The 24,508-nt window shown below is 44.6% G+C and overlaps 1 protein-coding gene across 4 annotated transcripts in view; it reads left to right on the forward strand.

The window, feature by feature from the left end:
- dnah9 (dynein, axonemal, heavy chain 9) overlaps positions 1 to 24,508 on the forward strand; it is a 174,669-nt gene that overhangs the window by 78,293 nt on the left and 71,868 nt on the right. For 3 of the 4 annotated variants that reach the window (XM_073489481.1, XM_073489483.1, XM_073489484.1), the window contains 7 exons: positions 5,343 to 5,504; positions 6,397 to 6,593; positions 18,192 to 18,354; positions 18,683 to 18,806; positions 21,793 to 21,935; positions 23,397 to 23,558; positions 23,816 to 24,049. In XM_073489481.1, coding sequence (XP_073345582.1) covers positions 5,343 to 5,504; positions 6,397 to 6,593; positions 18,192 to 18,354; positions 18,683 to 18,806; positions 21,793 to 21,935; positions 23,397 to 23,558; positions 23,816 to 24,049 — 1,185 coding nt within the window. Of the gene's footprint in view, positions 1 to 4,790; positions 4,820 to 5,342; positions 5,505 to 6,396; positions 6,594 to 18,191; positions 18,355 to 18,682; positions 18,807 to 21,792; positions 21,936 to 23,396; positions 23,559 to 23,815; positions 24,050 to 24,508 lie in introns of those variants that run through there. The other variant, XM_073489485.1, reaches the window with a different exon arrangement.

The following is a 24,508-nucleotide window of genomic DNA, read 5'->3' on the forward strand; positions in this document are numbered from 1 at the left end:
TAAGTGGGTTAAAAACACACAGACAGACATGGAGGCATTGACAACAGGTTGTCCATCAGGACAGGAAACTAAACCCAAAGAGGGTTAAACATGCAAAATGTTCTCCAGCTAAGCTAGCAGCTCTATGAGGCTGTGTTTGAGCAAAACATTGTCTGACTCACCGGATGTAGACTGTTGATATAAGCCTGCCATCTCCTCCCTTTCACTAGAGAAGAGACAGGAAACAACGACATCCAAGCTAGCAATTCAAACACTGAATTTTAAAACCAGGGCTCTCCTCCCCATGTGCAAATCAAGACCCCGTATTTTACAGGGGCACAGTTGCTGCATCCTTGGTTTTGCGTTGTCTATGACAACTGTGATTGGTTTAAAGAAATGCAAATAATGTAGAGCATTTTTCCCCTCCCAGAGTTAGAATTGATTAAGATTAGAATTGGTGCAGCACAACTCCGGCACTGTGGAGATATGTCTTGCTATGTGAGACTAGGCAAAACAGTACTTGGAGCTAAATGCTAATATCAACATGCTAACATCCTTACCATACTGATTCTACAAATCTGATGTTTAGCAGGTGTATTGTTTATCATGTTCACAATCTTATTTTAGCATGTCTGCATGATCTGCCAGTGACAGTAGTACTAAACAGTACAGCCGCGGCTGATGGGAGTGTCATTAGGTTGCAGATATTTGGTCAAAAACAAAGTATTGGGCAAGTTAAAAATGTGGTCTTGATAATAGCGCTAGAGGAGAGTGTAAGGGATCACCAAAGTGATTTATTATATATCATATATACTATGTATCATGCCAATGTGTGTAATAGACCCACCGCTCCAGTGTGTCATTGTTGCGTTTGGCCTCGTCCACCTGTGAAAACAACAAGCTGTCATTCAGTGGTCATGTGAGCAATAACAAACATGCCACATCCGCTTACACTTTCAAAATAAAGGTGCCAGACTACCTAGTTAGGTTTCAGAAAAGGTCATGGTTTGGCTTAATGTAACTACTTACTTACAGTTGCCATATACACTTTGCTTCGCACTATGAATGAACCTTCCAAGCAACCCTAAGTGCTCAGACTTGCTGGCTCCTTACACTATGGTCTTTCTTTGTTCCTCCGTCATTATCACCCTCATGCACGCATATACTTTTTGCCACACGGCCCTCACACTCACACGCTCCCCTCTAGTGGATCGGTGGATCTGTTACACACTTTGGGGTGACACTGGGCTGCAATTAAATGTCCAGCGAAGCTTCAGCTGCAGTTAGTAGACTTTAAGTAGCGGCAGACACAAACAACAAATCTGGGGACTTTAACAACATCTGCATCATATCTGATCATTGGGGGTTTGGTGCTCTTTTAATTCTGTCATCTCGTTTAATGCCACCTGACTGGAGAATTATCTCGATGCACCAACTCCTAATATTCACATAATATTGTGAAGGGAATCACCAGAGTTATTACAATTCGTCATAGGGGACACATAAATGTCTGAACCAAAGTTAATGGAAATCCATCCAACAGTGTTTGAGACACTTTACTTGAAACCTCAAAGTTTTTACTTATCCAGTTTAATTTCTCAGCAGCTACTAAAAGGATTGGTCTCTGACATGAATTGTGAGGTCTTTGGTGACCCCCCCACCCCCACTTTTACCCCATTGCCAACCATGTTGACATTCATGGTTTTGAAGGCATCATTGTGTAGCACTCTGAAGTAGCTGTGTGAAGTGAAAAAAGAGAGCTTAGGAGAGAGGTACAAACTCTGCCTACTTTCACACCTCAGTGAAAGAGTCTACTACCTCTTCCTTTGAAGCATACTGAAGACTTAATAATGACATTTCACTGTGTCTTTAAGTATGTTATTATTAACCTTACTTCCTGGATTTTAACCATTATAATGAGTTGATTTGTAGCAGGTTGGAGCCTTCAGCACTTTGAGATTAAGCATAATTACCATCCCAAAGCTCAAGCTCTGATGAACCCAAGACTCACCTTCCAGAACCTTGATCACACACTTCACTGCCTCGAAGCAGTAGGAAGTTTAGCTGCCCCGTTACACTTTGAAGCCGGCATTTGAAGACACATTCTGCCTCTTTTGTCAGGGTCTGTGTGTGTTTTTAAGGGGCTCTGCACAGTGTGACTGGACGTCCAGTCACCACAAAGAGGAAACGTGTCAAAGCTTCCTCGCTGTTCCTTTCTCCAGCCATAGATTGGATAGGAAGAAAGCCAGAAAGGGACTCATGGTGCTTGTTTGAAGCTTTCCTGCCCAACTTATTCAGCTCCTGGCTCTAACACCTTAGAACAGACGGGAAGAGGTGAGCATCCTCACAGCTCACAGCTGTAATTCCCCCACTGTACCTCTGTGCTTCTGCTCCTTCAGAAGTGGGGAAAGTATTTGGCGAGACAGTACAAACGCTTCATCTAATTTAGAGCGTGAGGCCTAAATGGTTGTCACTCAGTGTTTTCTAGCTTGACGTTTGAGATGTTTGCCTCAGCTGAAATAATTGGGGGGGTCTTTCTGTGATTCACTTTGTTTTGTAAAACTTGGAAACTCTGAGATGTAGCCAAAGGCAACTGTCTCATTATGTTCAACTCTAATGAGCCAGGAAACTGAGCTCAGAGACTTGCAACACTCCTTGTAAAGGTGTTTTTAAATGTGACAAAGGAAGCGGGTCCAGACAGCACTCGGGGTTGCATCTTTGAGTGTATTGTTGCTGACAAAACTCTCAGGTTACAGGCTTTTTGTTGAATAGTAAGTAGGAGCTAATGCCAACACATTTTATGTCTTTCTCCACTGCTTCTTCCGCTTTGTTCCTTACTTCTTACTTACTTTCTTACAGTACAGTCTGCCCCATTCATGAAGTCTGTCTCCATGAAGCTCTACTTTCTCCAAGCGATCATTACGCCCTGTGAATGTTAAATTAGACGTACTGTAAGTGAAGTTCACTAGCCAAATTCCACTCATAGGGCAAGACAAACAGTTTGGCACCCAACTGGGAGCGTTGTCAAAGAGCTTTATTTGCCAAGGTTCGTTCTCTGCCATGACCAGCGGCCATATCCGAGGGCCTGTCTTCCCCATGTCAGCCTAAATGAGCTCCTCGAAGCTCAAGAGGCGAAGGAGGAGATGAGAGAAGGATGGACGAAATGAAAGAGGAGGGAAGAGACAAGGGAAAGAGAGAGAGTGTACATGAGACTTGCGGTGCAGGGAGGTGAACTGTACTGACTGCACAATATGTCTGTATGATGTTCTGTGGATAGTCAGCTGGGTGCATTTGTTAGCCGGGGAAGCATTGTTTGGGGCTCAGAGCAGCTGTCAGGCTACGAGGAAAGCGTGCCCGCTTCAGACAACGCGACAGACAGACAGATACATGCCGACACCCAGAACTCTCTAATCCCTCTCCTCTGAGTTGAACAAAGCAATGAGAGGATGAGATCGTCTGCCAAAGTCGGCTGGATAGAAGGAAAACAAAGTTCTCTCTCTTCCTCAGTTTGTTAACGTTTTGCTGTTTGTTCGATTGGTACAACGAACAGCTAAGCCTGCGAGTATGACTGTTATAGAGAACTGCCATATGGTGTTTTGTTTTGTTCAGGCACACTTTTACACAATAAATGCAGGGCGTTGTGATTGACACCATTAAGCAATGAAATGGAGTAGAAAAAGACAGATCTATTAAAAATCAAGGGGATTAGATCTTTCACACATGCTCGTGGAAAACATCTTGACTTCTGTAGATCTAGAGTAATGGCGATAATTCTGGCTCAGTTTGAATCTTCAGCACACACATCCACGCAGATATCCACACACACAGGCACACCTCCCATCTGCACCATTACACAGTGGATTTAGCAGCCAATTGTCACATTCAGCGCCTCAGATATGAAGGCAGATCAGATTCAGCTGGCTTTACCCCCGGAGATGATTCTGTTGATTGGAATAAGTTCTGGGGCTGGAAACACACAACATCTGCTTGCCTCTGCCTCTGCCTCCTGGGTGACAGTGAGCAGAGGGGAACAAACAGTGCCTGGGAGCCTCTTTGTCCCCTTCCTCATCCTATACGGCACCTGTTATGTGAGGCACCTAGATTGAGTTCCGCCTGACTGCATCATGAACGGTCCTGAGGGGAAACCAACACGTCACACAGGCCTCCTCTGGAGACACATTAATCATCATATCATCCACCAAACAATCATCTGCTTATTGTCATGATTTTCTGTCGTAAGTTTGTCTTTTCTGAACAGAAGAAGAAAAGAAGTGAGTTACAAACAGAAAAAACAAATCTTTTTCAGCGCCACCATTTGAAGATTTGAGTAAAATGTCTCCACAACCATTGGATAATAGTAACTATTGGATAACTAAAAAAACAGACAAAATACACAAAAAAGTGATCAAAAGTCAACATCTAAAATTGACATCACAAAAGGGGGAAGGTCCTGCACCAAATGGCAGGAAATCTACAATCTGAGCGGAGCTGATCGAGGGCTCGAGCCAACGCAGTTACAAGTGAGGATCATTTGTCTATATCCCACAAAGAAACACCCATTTGATTTTTACCACTGTGAAATAGGGAGATGAGAAATGACCAATCAGGAGCTCAGCAGGAGAGAAGGTTAGAAATAGGACACAAAATTGGGAGTGTTGTTGTATGGAACTGTACATTTTTTTTCTCCCAATAGTGGAAATTCATCCCATTCAACTTAGTTTAGTTTTTTTTTTTTTGTGTGTAATCCGAAAAAAAAACACTTATATTATCCCCTCCCTGTTTCAGACGCTTATGGATCAGCATCATGGCTTCACTGATATAGCTGCAGGGACACACAATGGTAATTTCTGCATTTACAAAATCTTGGATTGTTTGCAGAAAGTACTACTCACCATGAATGCCACTTTTTTCGTTCTGTTGTTGCAATTGTTCAGGGCACTGTATAAAACAGAAAATTCACACTCAGAAGTGGGACACTCAAATAAAATGGCTTACAGTAAATATAGAGCACTGTGTAGTTAATGAGGAGGGATTCCTAACTCGGCCTACTGTTTTTTTTTTAATAAACTGGTCGCTTGAGTCACATGCAGACTTTCTCCTTGATTTGTCATAATTCTTCCACCCAACACCTACCCACATAACTTATCTCCACATGCTGCAATACTTCTGAGACAGTGAGATGAAAGGAAAGCACTGCCATTATTTTCCAAGTTTCTCTGACACACCTAACAGCTTTTCCACTCAATATCCATTGATCTGCCCAATGTGACTGTGCTGTATTTCCCTCTTTGCTGTGGTGTAAAATGGCCAAATCAGCCCCTGGAATTAAACTCCAAGCCTTCTTCTCTCCCCTCTCTGCCCAGGGCATTCTCTTCTGTACCGACGAGTGCCTGAAAGCCCCTCCAGACCTGCTGAAAATCTACCTGCACGAGTCCAACCGGGTCTACAGAGACAAGCTGGTGGAGGAGCAGGACTTTCAGGTCTTTGATAAGCTGCAGGCGGACACAGTGAAAAAGTTCTACGAGGTGAGAGTTTTACAAAGTTCAGCAGAGGAAGACAAGAACCAGAGGCTGGAGAATGGCGGGAGGAGGGGGAAATCATTAGGCTGCCTGCTCTGTGTCTGGACCTGGACATCAGTGGCCAACACAGCGAGGAGAAAAAGGAATGTTGTGGGGGAAAGAGAGAGGGCGGAGGGCCAGGAGAGGGATGGAGAGAATATTAATCAGTGTGGTATGGGGGTCTGGCTGTCAGGGTCTGCGCTGTCAGCCCGGCAAATTGGAAAACATTTTAATGGTTTTCTGTCCACTGCTCCCCTCACTACCCTCTCTGGCTCTATTGCATGCACACTAGTCATGCCACAATGAAGAACCTGACAAGTATATGTGTACACACACCCACAGAAAGAGAAGCAGAGGGAGAGAGAATAATACTACCCACTCCAGAATATATTATTCAGAGTTGGCACTGTCTGTAAACTGTGTCAATTTGCCCCTGTGCCACAGAGCAATATGCAGTATGTTTTATTGCTATTTTTACATGCAAACAACAAAGCCTATAGAGACCGTTACACTGTAAGGAAGTGCACCTGATAATCAAGACTGCACCAGAATATGATAGAGATGTGAATTTGTGTAAGAAAAAAAGTCCTCATTCATCACACCTACTGTAGTTTTTATGCCAGTGGATGCTAGCAGAGAAAACAAGCATCCCTGAGAGACACACAAAATCTCTCCAGTGAAATATTCGGTGCCCAACAGTTGCCAGGGTGAAAATGAACTAGGTCACCCTCTGCGCAGCTGTGATATTCAGCTGTGTCCCTGTCCAGACTGTTTAAGCTTAACACTAATGTTATGCTGACAGGGGTAGTCTGCATGTTTACCACTGCAATGTGTGTGTGTGCGCGCGTCCCTCCCTAAGGACGTGGAGGAGACTCTGGAGCAGACCAAGCAGATGAACCTGTACTGCCACTTTGGCCGTGGGCTGGGGGAGGCCAGGTACATGGCTGCAGAGTCCTGGAGCAGCCTCAACAAAACCCTGCTGGAGGTGCTGGACAGCTACAATGAGGTCAACGCCACACTAAACCTGGTGCTGTTTGAGGACGCCATGGCTCACATGTGAGTGGAAGTTTTAGAACCCCTGGGGCCGTGTGGGGGAGTAAAGAGAGTAAAAAAAGTGTTTTTGTCAGCTCCTTTATTGTCTGTCAAGGAAATCAACTGGCTTCCCAGGTATTTTAGGATTTGCAGTTCCATTTCACAGACTGTCAAAAGGAGACAGGCAAATCTGTAAGCAGTCTTGCTTCATACATCATGGCAGCCTAATAAAAATGCAGGTTATGTTTGTGTCAGTCTAAAAATATTTAAAAAAAACTTTTAACCCCTAACATCCAGTTTTTCCCTTTTTAAATACCTTTAAATACCTTTAAAAGGGCTCTGTGGAACTTCTGTGTTGTGCTGGAAGTCAGTTGTTAGTTTACATTAGCGGACTCCATTTCTAAGCTGATGTTAGCTACTGTCAATCTGTTAGCGGAGCGGAGAGAGACACTGAGACTTGGCACTCGAGAACGTATATGAAGTCAAAATGTTATGAATATAACTTCTGTTTCCTGAAGGAGAGGAACGAGGTACAACACATAGTATGGGATATCATGCTCCCGCGTGGCCTGACTGAAGACACCTCTATTCACGCCTTTACACCAGATGATCTGTGGTGACGTATGTGAGGCCCCGCCTGCACATATGTGCAGTGTAACTTTAGATCCATCCGGAGTGAACTGGGTACAAGAGGGATGCACAGACAAAGCATGAAGGTTGCCCACTCGCTTTGCAGAAGTCAAAGCAAGTAGCAGTGCAGTCCTGTATGAAAGAAATTTCATATCTGCAGACTCAATAGGCTCAAATGGGGGTCCACAAAGAGCCTCAAGCACCGACGCTAAATCCCATGAGGGGAACGCTGGGTTTAAACACAGGCCTCAGCCTGCGGACTCCCTTCAGGAAGCGCATAGCAAGAGGGTGAGCGCCTGGCGTCACTCTATCAAAACCAGCGTGGCATGCAGATATAGCTGCCAAATAGACCTTAATTGTTGAGAAAGAGAGACCCTTATCCAGCAGCTCCTGAAGGAATGTCAAAACATCCACAATAGAGCACTGAAATGGGAGTACATTTCGGTCTTGACACCACTGCTCAAACACCCGCCATTTGTAGGCATATAGGCCCCTAGTAGATGATGCCCTTGCACTCTGGATCATTGCCACTACATTTGGGGGCAGACCCTGAGCTATCAAATTGGACCTCTCAACAGGTAGGCATGTAGTCGCCACAGCTCTGGGCGTGGGTGAATCACCTCTCCTCCGCCTGGGAGAGGAGGTCCCTGCGAAGAGGGAGCTGCCAAGGCCTTGCCACCAGCAGACTGATTATCTCGGCGTACCACGACTTCGCCGGCCAGCGAGGAGCCACCAGGATCAGGGAGAGCCCCTGCTGGCACACCCTCTCCAGAACAGACAAAATAATTTCCACCGGGGGAAATGCATACAGCAGCGTGTTAGGCCATGTGTGCGCTAGCGCATCCATTCCCAGTGGGGCGTTGCGTTCTGTTATGGAAAAGAACAGGGGGCAGTGGGTATTTGCTCTGGAGGCAAAAAGATCCACTTCCACCCTGCTGAAGCGGTCCCATATCTGAGCCACCACCAGTGGGTGCAATCTCCACTCCCTCACAAGAGGACCTCCCCTGGAGAGAAGGTCTGGCCCCAGGTTCAAGTGCCCTGGAACATGTGTGGCTCTGAGAGACAGAAAATGAGCACTGCACCACAGTAACAGAGAGTGAGACAGTTTTAACAGGGGAAGGGAGCGTGTCCCTCCCTGCTTGTTTATGTAGGAAACCACCGTCATGTTGTCCGTCCTGATCATAACATGATGGCCTGTCAGAACGGGACGAAAATGCTTCAGAGCTAAAAGGGTCGCTAATAGCTCCAGGTGGTTGATGTGGAGCCTGCATTGTTCTGGCGTCCAAACCCCTCTCACTGCTGCACCCTCGCACAGAGCCCCCCAACCCCTCAGGGATGTGTCTGTGGACACCACCTTGCGAAAAGACACCCTCCCTATAAGGGACCCATGTTGTAGTAAACCGGGTTCCCTCCACAGGAGAAGAGCCGACATGCAAGACGGAGTTATCGTCAGCCTCCTCTGGAGATGACGCGGCGTTGAAATGCTCGCATCTTTAACAGCCCGAGCGGCACTACAGCGATCATAGATGCCATCATGCCTGTCAGCTGTAAAATCGTCCGGAAACGCAGTTTGCGTCCCAACTGAAATTGAGCAAGGCAGCAGTGAAACGCAGCCACCCGGTGCTCTGACAGACGTGCTCGGCCCAAAACGGAGCATATTTCCAACCCGAGGAAAGAAAACTGTTGACTCGGATTTACTATGACTATAGATTTACTGAAAAGCCCAGCGTTTGGATGTGCAACAGGGTCAGTGACAGCTGAGCCGCTGCTCGCTCTCTGGAGCTTACAATAATAACCCAATCGTCCAGATAGGCTAATATGAGTACGCCTTTCTCCCGAAGCGGAGCCAACGCCACCTCTGGCGTGCCAGGGGGGAACAGCAACACTGGTCAAAGCTAGGATGACTGCTGCTTCTTCCTCCTGGGCGCTGAGCCCCTCTGGAGGCCCGGTGGCGGACCCTTGCTCCAAGCCAAGGGGCGTGGGATCTGACCGGGTGTTTGCTGCTTCACCGGCTGGGGTCCTGAACTCACGGGCATCGCAGTCCTCTTCGGAGGAGGCGGCGGTGCCAGTTTGTGCAGATTGGCTGGCTGTTTGGGCTTAGCATCACGTCTGGGGATGATGCTGCTCAGAGCCTCGGTTTGTTTCTTCCTCAGCTCAAACTTAGCCTGGATGGCGTCGAGCGACTGTCCAAACAAACCATCAGCCGACACACATAGACAGCTCTGTCCCTGTCCGAAACGTCGGAGAGAGTCAGCCACAGGTGCCTCTGCGCCACCACAGTGGAAGCCATCCCTCTTCCCAGGGAGAGCACTGCACAGCGGGACACTCGGAGGATGTAATCCGTAGCAACTCTAACCTCGTTAAGGAGAGGGGACAGTGGACTGTCAGGAGGCATACGTGACCCGAGTTCCGCCAGACACATAGCTTGATATGTCTGAAGCATGGTGACGGCGCTCAGTGCATGGGCCGTGCTTGCCTGTATCTGGTAAATCTTCTCCAGCTGGGACGCGGAGAACCTGCAGTGCTTGGATGGGAGCGTGGTGGGGCCGCCGACATCATGGTTCTGGGCCAGGGCCAGATATGCTGCCAGGGACGCCTCCATAGGCGGAGGGTTGACCAAACCAGCTTTTTCTGCTCCATCCAGGTCCAAAAACTGTCCATAGCCAGGCAACGTGGCACGGGTAGACAGCGGTTTGTTCCACGTCGAGGTGAGCTCTGCGACAAAATCAGGGAACATGGGCAGGTTGTTCCTGACAGTCGTCGGTTCGGGAGGAAGGAAAAACCCCGAGAACTGCAACGGCTTCTGAGCTAGTGAAGGAGAGGGCCAGTCCACTTCCAGTTTCTCAGCTGCACGTACAGTGAGAGGAAGGATTTGTCGACCTGGTCAACCGGCGCAGCGGCAGCGGCGTACTGACCCGACGACAGCGGCTCCCGTTCATCCTCCGATAAGCCGTGCACGTCCAGGCCAATGTCCAACGCATCATCGTCCTCATGGTAAGAGGCTAGCCCGGGTAGCGGCTTGCTAGCACCCTCGGAGGGGGCCGGCTCAAACCCAGCTAGCCCGTCAGCACACTCCATGTGGTCTGCCCAGCTTCCCACGGGGTCTTCGACCAAGAGCTCCTCGCCGCCGGACTCGGACGAAGCCGGGTCCCTCAACTCGGAGAGGAGGGGGTCGTGCCGTGCAATGGCTGTCTTTCCCAGCACTCTCTCCACAAACTTGACCTGTCTTTCCAGGGTTGAGCTCCGGAGCTGGCAACAGGACTCACAGGACTCGGGCTCAGTCAACGCTCTCCTGCCGTGGAAAATCCCCAGGCAGACGGGACACGCTTTGTGGAAGTCTTTTTCGTGAAGGGAGAAGCCGCACCCCTGAGGACTGGGCCGAACAGAAGACTTTCCCTTTGCTCGCTTAGGCTCCACGCTCATATCGAGACACACACAAACCAGATATAGCAGACGAAATTAGCGCTCCGCGGGTAGCCAGCGGCTAACACCAACAGTGGCTGTTAAGCTAATTTCGAGCTGGCAGTAGCCACAACAAGACCAAGCTAGCTAGCAGCAGCTAGTTAGCCTGACTCGGTAGAGGTGTTTTTTTTTTTTTTTTTTTGAATATTTTATTTTCACTTTTTAAACTTTTTTTTTTACAAAAAATAGAAGAGAAGAAAAGAAAAAAAAACTACATACAAAATGGGCATACAGCACCTGACATTGTTAAATGAAGTAAATGAAGTAAGAAAAGGAAAGACAGAGGCTATATACAATAAGCAAAGTAGCCCAGTGCCTTCTGTCTCATGATACCATCAGGGGTATGAATAAAAAACAAAACACACACAACAACAACAAAAAGAACCCTGAGAGGAAGATCAAAGCCTTGGTCAGTACAGAATATAGACAAATACAGGAAAATGTATAAATTATGAATACCACATAGCAGCCTGATTCATATATTGGTCATTTAGGTCTCATCAAGTAAGGCCAAAAATGGTTTCCATGTTCATAATACTTGGGTGCATTCCCTCTGCTAAGGCGAATCTGTTCCATCCTCGAAACAAAAACCATTTTGTTAAGCCACCTCTTAAAGCAAGGGGATGGAGACTTCCAGTTAAGTAAAATTAATTTTTTGTCTACTACCATGCCTGTTTTTAAGAGCCTGCTTACAGTAGGAAGGGAGGGTCGATGTCCTTTCAGAGGAACCAAAAATAGCCAGGTTACAGTCTGGTTGAATATTTACTTTATATTGCTTAGAGAACCAATTGAATATGTCGCTCCAAAAGCTGTCCAGTACTGGGCAATACCAGAATAAATGTGAGAGTGAACCTTCAGCTCTGTTACATCTATCACACATGGGAGACACTGATTCAAATATTCTATTAAGTTTAGTTTTGGAATAATGCAGTCTATGTATGACTTTAAATTGAATTAACCGATATCTAGAATTGATAGAACACTTCTGTATATTGGACAGGCCCTCCTCCCATAGTTCCTCTGACAGTGGAACTCCCAGTTCTTTTGACCATGTATCCCTGAGATGACTGGTACTCACTGGTGTCTCAAAAGCAGTGACAAAGCGGGAAATCAAATGTTTAGAGTTTGGTTGTAAGAGAAATGTATCATAAAAATTATAATTATGTGGTCTTAATGGAAAATGAGAAACATGTTCTCTTACAAAATGTCTGACCTGTAAATACCGATAAAAATGTGACTGAGGGAGGTGATATCTAGCCTGGAGCAGAGGGAAAGAAGCAAAATTGTTATCTATGTAAAAATCTGAAATGCAACGTAGGCCTCTCTTTCTCCAGTCCAGAAACACCCCATCCGTCAAGCCTGGTTTAAACAAATGATTACCTGTTATTGGAGCATGTATTGAAACATTTGGTAATCCAAGGGCTTTTCTTATTTGATTCAATATCTTCAAAGAATTACTAAGAACAAAATTGTAGCCAAATACCTTGTGGGATGGCTGTGCAATTGAAAAGAGCAACGCTGGGAGCGAAGTTTGTAATACAGACATGGATTCAATCTTTAGTCAGAGCGGAGAGGAACAGTCATCATGTGGAGAACCCCCCTGTCAGAAAATGAGAGCCTTTGCATTTGCAGCCCAGTAATAATGCCTAAAAACCGGGAGGCCGAGACCCCCACTTTTTACATTCTTCTGCAGATGGGCTTTAGAAATGCGAGGGGGTTTATCTGCCCAAACAAATGACAGGACAACTGAATCTAGTTGTTTAAAAAAATGTAACAGCAAATAAATAGGGAGGTTTTGAAAAAGATACAAGAACCTTGGAAGTGCAACCATTTTAATGGCATTAATGCGGCCAATCATTGAGAGAGGGAGCAACTTCAATTTCAGTAAAAGTTTGGGGTTTCTGGAGATCTTAAGGCCAAGATAATTAATATGGGTAGTAACTAATTTAAATGGCAAAGATTTCAAGAAAATAGGGCACATGTTAGTCAATGGCATGAACTCACATTTATCCCAGTTAATTGTGTACCCAGACAATTTACCAAATGATTTTATATAATTCAGGAGGTTGGGAACTGAGACCACTGGGTCTGATAAACAGATCAATAAATCATCAGCATACAAAATAACAAGGCTTTCAACATTACAAACTTTACACCATGAATACCTGGGTGACCCCTTATACCTATTGCAAGTGGTTCCAAGGTAATATCAAAGAGAAGAGGAGAAAGAGGGTCGCCCTGCCTTACACCCCGCTGTAACTCAAAGGGTTGGGACCTGTCTGAATTAGTGAGAATAGAGGATACTGGTTTAAGATAAATTATGTTCACCCATTCAATGAAACTCTCCCCAAATCCAAATTGCTTTAGAGTCTTCAGTATGTAAGGCCATTCGATCTGATCGAATGCCTTCTGGGCATCAAGAGATAAGATAGCAGCCTGTGTATTTTTCCCATGCACTGAGTATATTGTATTTAAAAGCAGACGGACATTACTAAAAGAAAACCGACCTGGGATAAATCCAGTCTGATTAGGGTGTATAATTGTGGAAATATGCCTACCTAATTTTGTAGCCAAAACTTGTTATTATTTTTAGATCACAATTTAAGAGAGCAACCAGTCTGTAACTTGCAGGATCCACCGCTTCCCTTCCCCCTTTCAAAAGCAAGCAGATATTTGCCTCATATAATGAACTGGGGAGCGTTTTATTTCTCATAGAATCGTTCGCCATTCTCAGCATGAGTGGAACTATTTTGTCATGAAATGATTTATAAAATTCACAGCCAAAGCCATCTGGGCCGGATGTTTTTCCAGAGGGGAAGGCTCGAATAGCATTCAAGAGGTCAGTTTCAGAAAATGGGGCATCTAAGTCATCTCTCCCAGTCATTGGGGAACATTTAAATTAGCAAAAAAGTTACAGAAATCTGCTTCAGTGGCCTTTACTAGAATACAGTTCCTTAAAGAAATCCCCTTGGTTAGGAGTCTGCCTGATTTGGATTTTATCCTATGAATGGCCTGTTTAGCCCTTTCGCCTTTAAGTTGGCTAGCTAGCAGTTTCTCTGGTTTATCTCCAAGTTCAAAATAGTTCTGTTTAATTTTTAATAGAAGACTACCAACACGTTTATTAAGAATGGTGTTATATTCATATTTCAATTTCAAGATCTTATTGTAATCAGCGGATGAGAGGGAAGATTTGTAAGCCTCTTCCAGTCCTGGAAGCATTTTTTCAATGTCCTTAAGGCGGTTGTAAAGTTCTCTTTTCTTGGCTGATTCAAATGAAATAATGTGGCCCCTCATAACTACTTTGAAGGCCTCCCACAAAACAGAATCCGAGACTTCCCCATTATCATTTGTAACAAGAAATTTGTCTATACGTGCAGTCATATGCTCGATAAAAGACTGGTCCTCAAGAAGAGGGTTGAAGCACCAGCTGTATTTTGGACTAGATAGGATATTTCTGAAGTTAAGAGAAACTGGACTGTAATCGGATATTAAAATATTATGATACGTAGAATTAGTAACACTAGGCAGTAATTCAGAAGCTATCAGAAAGTAGTCGATCCTAGTGTAAGACTTATGGACATGAGAATAAAAAGAAAACTCCTTATCTGTAGGATGCTGCAGTCGCCATATTTCAACCATATTCCTTTAATTAAATCATTCAGAATTCCCACTGAAGCTATGGTAGTAGGTGGTTTTGTAGAGAACCTATCTAGGACCAGATCAAGATAACAATTAAAGTCACCCCCAATAATAACATTCGGGGTGGAGTCCGGTATCAAATCAAATGCTTTACGGAAGAAATCAGGATTATCAATATTTGGACCATAGATGTTAAGCATTATTATTGGAAGGGAGTTTGTGTCCAGATATCATCAAATACCTGCCATATAGGTCTGCTGTCATACAATCAAGACTAAATGGTATATTTTTTCGGAAAAGAATAGCAACCCCCCTAGACTTGCGGGTAAAAGGTGCTTGATAAACTTGGGAGATCCAATTTGCTCTCAACCTGCGCTGCTCATTTACACCAATGTGCGTTTCCTGAAGAAAAATTACGTCTGGTGTTAATGACTTTTAACCCCTTTTAACCACATGACCCAATCCCTTTACATTCCATGAGACCAATGTAAATTTATCATTTATGCTGCTACGTGTTACGTTATCTGATACTGACATTATCCCTGTAATAAAAGCAATCTGGTATCCTCTCAAAAGTGCACAAAATGTAATAAAACAAGACACATAAAGAACATCCATTGTAACCTGAGGTAACACACTCAAACAAACCCATGAACCTGAACATGTCCCCTACCCGCCCGCAAGCACTTCCCCAAACGAAGCACAGACATCCCTTCATGCTCGGGGCCACTACACGCACGGCCTGAAACCCGCTTTCAAACCTAACTCGCTATTAAAGCTGTGATAGCTAACTTAGCCCAGTTCCGCTGCCAAACATAATTGACCTTAGTCAGAAGAATTAGATTGACAGTCTCTGTGTGTTGAACACAGTTATCTGAATGAGAAATGTAGCACCGTCTTAAGATAAGTTCTTTAAGTCAGTGTTGATAAAAGTCATTGCCTCACTTGGTGTACTGAAGACCTTGAACCGCTCCTTGTGTTTTATCCGGAGCCTCGCTAGGAAAAGTAGGCTGTGCTCCACCTTCAGCTCCCGTAGCATCCGCTGGGCCTCGGTGTGCTCACGCCGCTGCCGCATTACCTCAGGCATGTAATCCGGGAAGATAAGCACCTTGTTGCCTTTGTACTCTAGTTGTCGTTCCCTCCGGAGGCGAAGTATGAGCTCCTTCTCCCGATAGAAGTGGACCCTGGCGATGATGGCGCAAGGCTTAGCTCCAGCTGTGGGCGGTGGACGCAGGGTCCGGTGCGCCCGGTCGATAACCACCGGTGACTGAAAACTGTCTTTGCCGAAAAGCTTCGGGATTAATGCCTCGATGAATTCTGTTGGTTTACCGCCCTCTTCCTGCTCAGGAATGCCGATAATCTTAATATTATTGCGACGCGACCAGCCTTCGAGGTCATCCACTTTTAGCTTGAGCGCGTTGTTCTCATCTTTCAGGCCAGAGACCGTCTTCTCCAAGCAGGTTATGCGGCTCTCATGGTCCAGAACTCGTTCTTCCACTGTTTCAACCTTCTCTAATAGTTCCCTTTGAGAGCTCTGCACCACTTGAAGTGTTTGCTCTAATTTATCAAACCGGCCGTTCATGTGTCCCAGGATCTTGTCAGAAACGTTCTCCCAGATTAACGGCAACATCTCCGTGTCGCTGTCGCTGGAGTCATGATCTGGCTGGCTAGCGCTAGCACTGTTAGCATTAGCGTTAGCAGAAGCAGAGGATGGTCAAGGCCACTCGACTTCCTCGGCATGTCGTTGCATAAACTTAACTGGTTAGGCCCCTAATGCGTACAGTTGTTCCCGAGGCTGATAGAATTATGTACGAGACTGTCAAAGTAATAATTTTACATATTGGCAGGGAAGAGCCCCTGAAAGCATGTCTACTCCATGCACTGCTCACTAGCGCCCCCCGGTAGAGGTGTTCTTAGCGAGGTGAAGAGCATAAGAACTGAAGGATGACTGTGGCGGTGCACGTATATATGTGCAGGCCGGGCCTCACATACGTCACCACAGATCATCTGCTGTAAAGGCGTGAATAGAGGTGTCTTCAGTCAGGCCACGCGGGGGCGTGATATTCCATACTATGTGTTGTACCGAGTGAATCGACTGAAAGGGAACACTTCCTTTGAAATTGTTCCATATACTATAGCCCCTTTAAGATTTGAAAGGTAAACTTGATAAACACTGTTTGACATTTTCAGTCATTCTGTATCAGCTTGTTCCCACTTTTTGTTGACGCTATTTGCTGTTTACAATGGCTCTACATTTTTTACAGCTGCGCCATTGTATCAAATGGAAATATTCCAATAATAATAATGATCAAATTAATTTGTAGAGCACTTGTCAAAACAAAGTATAAAGTGCTTCACACACTTAACACTGAGTGAATGACATGCATGTTTTTCTGATTACTGGACTGTTTCAGGTAAAATACATTAATTTAAATGTGTGAAGCTTTGGCTCTGATCCAGCAATCTGCAAAGAAACTAGTAACCTGAGTTATCAAATAAATGTAGTGAAGTCAAAGGTACAATGTATTGTAAATGTAGTGAAGTTGGAAGTACAATGTTGCATAAAAGTACGAGCACCTCAGAATTGTGCTTAAGCACAGTACTTGAGTAAATGTATTTTGTTACATTCCATCACTGCAAAAGGCACAATATACCAACTGAACAGAGGTTAGGTGTAAGCTAGCTAGCAATGGAAGCATCAACCATATGTGTGTTGGTGTTCAGCCGAGCCTCAGTCTGAGCTCAGAACTCACCGGACTCAGATTCTGGGATTATTTGCCATCAGACTCTCTCATTTTTCCTCTCTGATGTTGGTGCAATCTTTTTTTCTTATACTGAAACTTTTTCAACAGGATGCCCGGGCTAATGCCTAAATCTTCAGACTCCAGCTGTTTTAGGAAACTATTGCGCCCTTTTTAAACGTGAAACTTATCATATAACATATCGAGATAAGTTTGATCAAGTTTCTTTAGTCAGAGAGGGCATTAGGTGTAGAGAGATAACATGCAGGTAAAATACCTGCACTGTGCATGAATGATTTCTTGGTTTCTCAAGATAAAGCTGACTACAGCAGATAATATTCTGATGCTTTATATTTATGACCAAGCAAGACATATAATAAAATACACTTCTAACTTCTTGTTTCAAAAGGCCAGTCTTTCTATCTATTTGACGCTCAGCATGGTGTTCTCAGCATGAAGCTGAATGATCTACAGTAGCATTCAGATTCTCATCGCTTAAGATGACTAATGCATATAAATACACACAAGGTTACATTGTCTAAAGGATATTAAAGTGTGCTCACTTAGGTTGAAAATTGTCGGTAAAATAACTTTAAACAGGTTAAGTGTCATTTGAAGTTGAAGCACAAAATAAGGTTGAAGTATTGAAGTGGAAAGATAAAGTAGAGCTGACGTGTTGGCTGAAGTGAAATTCCTGAAAGCAGGTGTGTACGCACTGAAAGAAATCAGCTCATCAGCTCAAAGTTGAGAGATGAAAGCAGTTGAGGTGTTGGAGTCAGTATGTACTGTAAGTAGTGAAAGCAGTTGAAATGTCAGTGGAGGTGTGTTGGTGTATTTCTTAAGTCCATCCATTTTAACGTGGACACAAACAGCTTTAATCTTTCTATACTGAAGGCATAAAGATTCTCAGTACAAGTTAGTCTAATGTTTGATACATATTGTGCTGGTTCGTCTGAATGAAAGAGAGCGATGGGCAATATAAAAGCAGAGGGAAGAGACAGAAACTCCCTGTGTTTGTCTTTTGCTGTTTCTCTTATGAGTCATAGATTGTCTTTATCCGGCTCGCCTCCCTCTACCTTTTATCTCACCCTACCACTGATTCCTCCTTCACACCTTTCCCTCCCCCGACTGTCTGCACCTCCACATGTAGCTGCCGTATAAACCGAATCCTGGAGTCTCCACGGGGTAATGCGCTGCTGGTCGGAGTGGGCGGCAGCGGCAAGCAGAGTCTGACCCGATTGGCCGCCTTCATCTCCAATCTGGAGGTTTTCCAGATCACCTTGAGAAAAGGCTACAGTATCACCGACCTGAAGGTTTGAGCAGGATTACATGGCAAAGACATACCACACTGCTGAATACATCCATCTGAACTACTCCATTCGTCTCATTTTAAGTGTTATAAAGTTTCTTACATCCAGGTGAGGTTTAAATTTAAACATGGAGGTGAATCTGAGTGAAATGTAGACTTAATCCCCTCAGTATGTAAACAGAGTAATGGTAATCCACACAGTATCCTCTCAGGGATTCAAGTGTCAGGCATGTATCACTGCAAAATAACAAAATCTTTAGCCCTCTCACAGCCCAATCTCATTATGTGTGTCGCTCTCCCACTCCATCTCTCCCTCTGTCCCTGTCACCCAGACTGACCTGGCATCCCTCTACATCAAAGCTGGCGTGAAGAATATTGGCACCGTGTTCCTAATGACTGACGCCCAAGTGGCAGACGAGAAGTTCCTCGTTCTGGTCAACGATCTGTTGGCATCGGGTAACAGCAGGCTTCGCTAATTACTGCATGTCATGTTTTGCAGGAGAGAAATGCTTCCGCTTTGCCACAGCAACAAATCACTGCGCTGCCATTTCTGCAGCATTACTCAACAACTGCAACACATCATTGTGACGAATTACAAGCTAGGCTGAACTGCACATCGAGATTTATACTCGACACTTGACGGGTGCAACACATAGCGTTATAAAATAGCCATATAAATGATTTCATATCGATATCATAACTCACATTTACAATTATTTCAGGTGGTGTTTGAACAAACAGCCAGCCTTGCATATTACTGGCCAGATTAAGAATGGGGACCATTTTACTGACAGAGATTGTTAAATCAGCATATTTCTTTGATCATCATGAAAAACGTTAAAGGGGAACTCCATTATGTTTAAACCTTTGCCCTATATTTACATGTTTTGGTGTGTAAATGATTCATACGTACCAAAAGTTTTGGAATCCGTCCAGTAGATCGCCTCAGCTGACAGCCGCGGCACGGCTGCAACGTAATCCTTTGGGGCAACTCCAACTGTCAAAGTTTGGTCAACTAAAAGTGCTTGTTATTGCCACTGACAGGCTGAGGTCGTCATTTAAAGTGTCTGACAACATGACGGAAACAGTTCCTATAGAGATAGACCTGTTGGTTAAATAGTGAGAACCTTTTTGTGACCAGAAACACCGTTCTCAGTCAAAGAGAAGTCTCACTCTGATATCTCGTGTGAGGTGACTTGTTGCAGGCGAGTAAAAGAGTTGGAGAGAATAGTTTGGATTTAACCTTGAGGAGCTGCCAGCAAAAAAAAATTCCTAAGTCACTGCTGAATATTCAACTGATTTTGACAATCATAACAACTCATCAACGACTCCTTAAGTCAGACTCTTCTTCTCTCTTACTGTAGGAATTGTTTCCGTCTTGTTGTTAGACACTTTAAAAAGCAATCTCAGCCTGTCAGTGGCAAAAAAAAAGCACTTTTAGTGGACCTGCCGTGTCGCAGCTGTCAGCTGAGGTGATCTACTGGATGGATTCCAAAACTTTTGGTAAGTATGAGTCATTCACACACCAGAATATGTAAATATAGGGCCCAGGTTTAAAAATACCAAAATTCGTCTTTAACTGCCCCTAGCAACAGCTTCATTTTCAGCTGACATTAACATTGCTGGGACAGTTAGCACCACTACCCAAACAAAATGTGGCTTTAACGAACACAATGTCAGAAACAGAATGGCATTCTGTCTGGTTATCAGGCTAGGTTACAATAAGGTTCAGAGTTTATTTTTTTCCCTAATGTCACATCAGAACAGGTCTACCAGAGGGGGATGTGGTGGGCAGTGGGGAAACCCTGAAGTACCTGGACCACTTAAGGCTGTACTCACACCAAATTAGGTGTTTGTGGCGATTAGCGTGGGGTTGTGTGGCGGTATGGGACTGTCGTTACATGGTTCATTTGTCTGACAACAAGACATATATAAGGATGGATGACATTACAGCTCCTCAAGAGTGAAGCCACGACATCTCAATCGCCCCCTGGTGGCTGGCTGCAGTACAGCTCATAAATCCTGCCCCCTCCATGTTAGCACATGAGACATGGGCAAAACTGAAAAGTACACATCAGATTCATTTTTCCTAACGATGGTTGTTATCATGCTGATGTACGTTTAAGAGTTTGATACATTTGTTTTTTATTAATTATTTGATGCTGTGAAAAGGGGATGATGCATCATGATTGACAGCTGAGCCCTGCTTGCAACTGAGCAGGTGAGCTGGGAACTTGATACCAGTGCTCACATCCAGGATATGTTGGCTTAATTTTTGTACAGTGGGATGAAGTGGAAACAAGTCATTCATCTTAATATACAGTATGTCAGTGGTAGAAGTCTCAACCAGAAATTCCAATTTGAAGAACCATTCAACACAAAGTGACTGCACAGTGTTTGTTTTTGTCCTTCCTAATGTCAGGGGCTGTATAGCTCTGGAAAGATCATCATGTCAGCCATCAGTCTCTCTTCCATCTTCACAGTTGTTCAGTAAACACTGAAATTCTAAAACGCTACATGGTTTCTTATAGATGAATCACTGTGTTGTTGCAGTCACTTCCAGGAGACAACTGGCTGATTGATTTGCACTGTGTGCTATTAGTTTCTGTTGTTGTAGACACGGCTGTCTGACCTATCTGAAGTTGTGCTCATTTTATGTACTGTGCCACTGTGTTAGCGTCTTTGATGAACCATATCTACCCAACAGCAACATCTCATAGCCGGTCAGCTGCTAGTTTCACTACACACCAGGTAAAACAAGTCTCCAACCTAACGTTAGTGAATGTGTTGTTATCAATGAGATATGAAAGTATGAAAATTGGATGTACACACTTAAAAAATAACATGAAAAAACAAAAATTGTGATTGGTTCTATTCCTGTGGGCATCTTCTGGTCTGATCACCGACTTTCGTGATTGGCCACTGCAGCGTGAGGTCAGGTTGCGTTTCTCCAACTTTGCATCCCCGCTCAGTTTTTTTCAGCATCCCCTGCAGTCCGTACCACTGCAGCCTAAACTCACTACCTACGCTCAAATGAATGGAAGAGCTGGCATTTTTGACGCAACGCCTAGGTTTTACGGAAAAAATTGGGCATTTTTGGTGAAAGAAATGTTTCAAAAAAGATATTTTAACTGAGATCAGGCCAGATCCTGGCAGATTTTAGGTGCTGTATATGTCGACATTGCTCTGCTCATCTTTGCTCCTGTGAGGCTGTGACTTATGCATTAGCATAAGCCCTTTGTATGAACTCCACCTGCCACCACCTCTATTAACACACCTAGATTTGATACAAGAGTCTCAGTGTCAGCTCAGATCCCAACAAGATAAGAAAGTTCTCGAGACTTCTTACAAGTCAAACTTAAACAAAAAAAATCGCAATGACTGTTTCCAACAATCTTGGTGCTCGTCCCAGCATTAATGTGGGTCACTTTATTCATTCAAGGAGAGATTCCTGACCTGTTCCCAGACGACGAGGTGGAGAACATCATTGGCAGCGTGAGGCCAGAGGTCCGTGGCTCAGGATTGATGGATACAAGAGAGAACTGCTGGAAGTTCTTCATTGACCGGGTTCGCAGACAGCTCAAGGTGAAGCAGTCACACAAGTGCCAGACAAAGTGCTGTTTGTGTTCTTTGTTAGTCTGCATTTGACTACTAATCATCCAGAAAAAGTTGTTGTCAGTGGTTCTTTTTGGGGGGCAAGCTCACCATCAATCTCTCTCATAGTACTGCGTCATCTCCACCCTCTCTTAATATAGCAATAGAATGCCGCCTCACACTCTAATTTACCATTCCAGGGTATAAAAGCCAGTATACTTGGATAAACATCTGGCTTTATGATGAAGCCTTTCCCTAGACAATTTCCTTTCCTGACATTTTCAGATGAACTTGAATGCTTGCGGAGGCAGTGGACGTCCTTATAAATCACCGGCATGAGCAGAAAAGCCGCCGTTTAGCTGCAGATAATTTCACCAACGTGTAACCGGTTTGTTCCCTCTGGGGACAGAGGGATTCTAGGGTGTTGCTTATCCTGTCATTATTACAGTGTACACCACCACTACCACCCACATCCTCCACCCCCGCCTCACTCCCAGCTCATGCCTCCTTGGGTTGGAGAGTGAATAAATGGGGAAGGCAATCCCACGGGCATGGGCTTGTAAAGAGTGGATTTCTAACCATTTGGCTCTCTGTCTCTCAAATTGTCTGTCTGGATGGAGGGAGAGGGCTCTTTCCCAAAAATGTTGGTAATCTGATTCAGAACATTTGCTGGAATTTGCTTAGGGTGTGTGTCTCATGCCACCCAGTAGTTCCCAAACTGGCCGTCGGGACCCCGACAAATCAGTTTCACTCAGATCAGTCTTTGACTGAACCGTTCACAACTCATAGGCATGCCTCATTTTTGATCCATGGTCCCCTGGTAGGTTAATTCAGCCCTGCATGTAAACCGTAAAAAGATGTCACATGTCGAAATGACTTCATATAAATGGGTCACTGTCAGGAAGGACAAGCGGTTGAGATATATGTTGACTTAACTCATTGCGGCATGTTGACCTCCCCATGAAAGCAGTGTTTTACACAAATGTCAGAGTGAATGTAGAATATGTCTGCAGCTGTATACAGTAGTTGATTATCATCAGTAGTGTCTGTGGGTGTTGCCTTCTCTGTTTGTTTCTTCAGTCTGATGGTATCGAGCATCTGGCTGAGCTTCTCAACAAGCCAGCTGTTTGTCTCCAACAGTGAAAATCAGTCCGACGTAGCCCACAGCTCTACACACTCTTTTAATTCACATGCTTGCTGGAGGCTTTATTTGCTTAATGATGTAGCTGCAAATAATTAATTCACACTTTTCCATTCCCCCTCTTGACCATGAAGAAGTGCTAATCAGAGCAGGAGTTCCCTGCCTGTCTTTTCTCCGGCTGACTGTGACTCGAGTTGTACTCAGAGAAACAGAAAATGACTATGATCTCGCTGCTGCATCAGGCTTCACTCTCAATTCTGTTTGACCTTGCTGTGTGTGTGTCTGTGTGTCTGTGTGTGTGTGCACTGCAGGTGGCTCTGTGTTTCTCTCCAGTGGGTAATAAACTGAGGGTTCGCAGCAGGAAGTTCCCGGCAGTGGTGAACTGCACAGCGATCGACTGGTTCCACGAGTGGCCACAGGAGGCACTGGAGTCGGTCAGCTTCAGGTTCCTCCAGGAGGTGGAGAATATTGAAGTGAGAACTGTTCGTACTTTAATACACACACAGGGATGAAGCCACCCACAAAAATGATGTTCACACTCTGAAAATATAATTTAAAATGTCAGGCAGCGTGACACAACCAATGTGATATTAATTTCAAGAGCAGACCGGAGGCCCTGAAAATTAAATCCAGCGCCTGAGCTTCAGGAAATATTGCTTTCCAGCCAAATCTGCACAGTCATCTTCTTTTAATGTGAAGTAACCATTGCTGTCATTTACAATTCTTGCAGCCCCAAGTGAAGGAGTCGGTCAGTAAATTCATGGCACACGTCCACATGAGTGTCAATCAGACGTCCAAAGAGTACCTGGCTAACGAGCGACGCTACAATTACACCACGCCCAAGTCTTTCCTGGAGCAGATCAAGCTGTATCGCAGTCTGCTGGGCCAGAAAAGTAAAGACCTCACCACCAAGATGGAGCGGCTGGAGAACGGCCTGGAAAAACTCAACAGCACCTCTGCCCAGGTACTGTCCACAAGCTGCCATTTAAAGCATCTGCCAGGTCTCATATAAAATGTTCCCTGTTTTATGTTTCTCATTCATGTTGGCTTGAAAGTTGAATGTTTTTTCTACTATTCCATCACAACTGCTGAAGAAGATCGTGTGGTATTAACAAAAGCTCTAGAACAGCTACTAATCGGACAGCACTGCAACATTCTCAACTCAAGTATATAGAGACTTTTAAAACGTATGACTCCGTACAGCTCATCCGGCCTAATCAAAGTCTCCGAACCCCCGAGATTCCAAAATGATTTGAAAAGACGTTATTTACACCCTTTTTAAGCTGAAATCTTACATAGCTGCTCAACTAAAAGCGTTGGCATGCATCCAGTCTGGAGTGGGTGCACAAGCTTTTCAAGTCAGTTTGTGATCGCTGGTATTCTGGAGACTTTGGTTATGCCAGATGAGCTGTATGGAGCCATT

The sequence above is a fragment of the Pagrus major genome, chromosome 20, assembly GCF_040436345.1.
Source record: "Pagrus major chromosome 20, Pma_NU_1.0".
Lineage (NCBI taxonomy): Eukaryota > Metazoa > Chordata > Actinopteri > Spariformes > Sparidae > Pagrus > Pagrus major.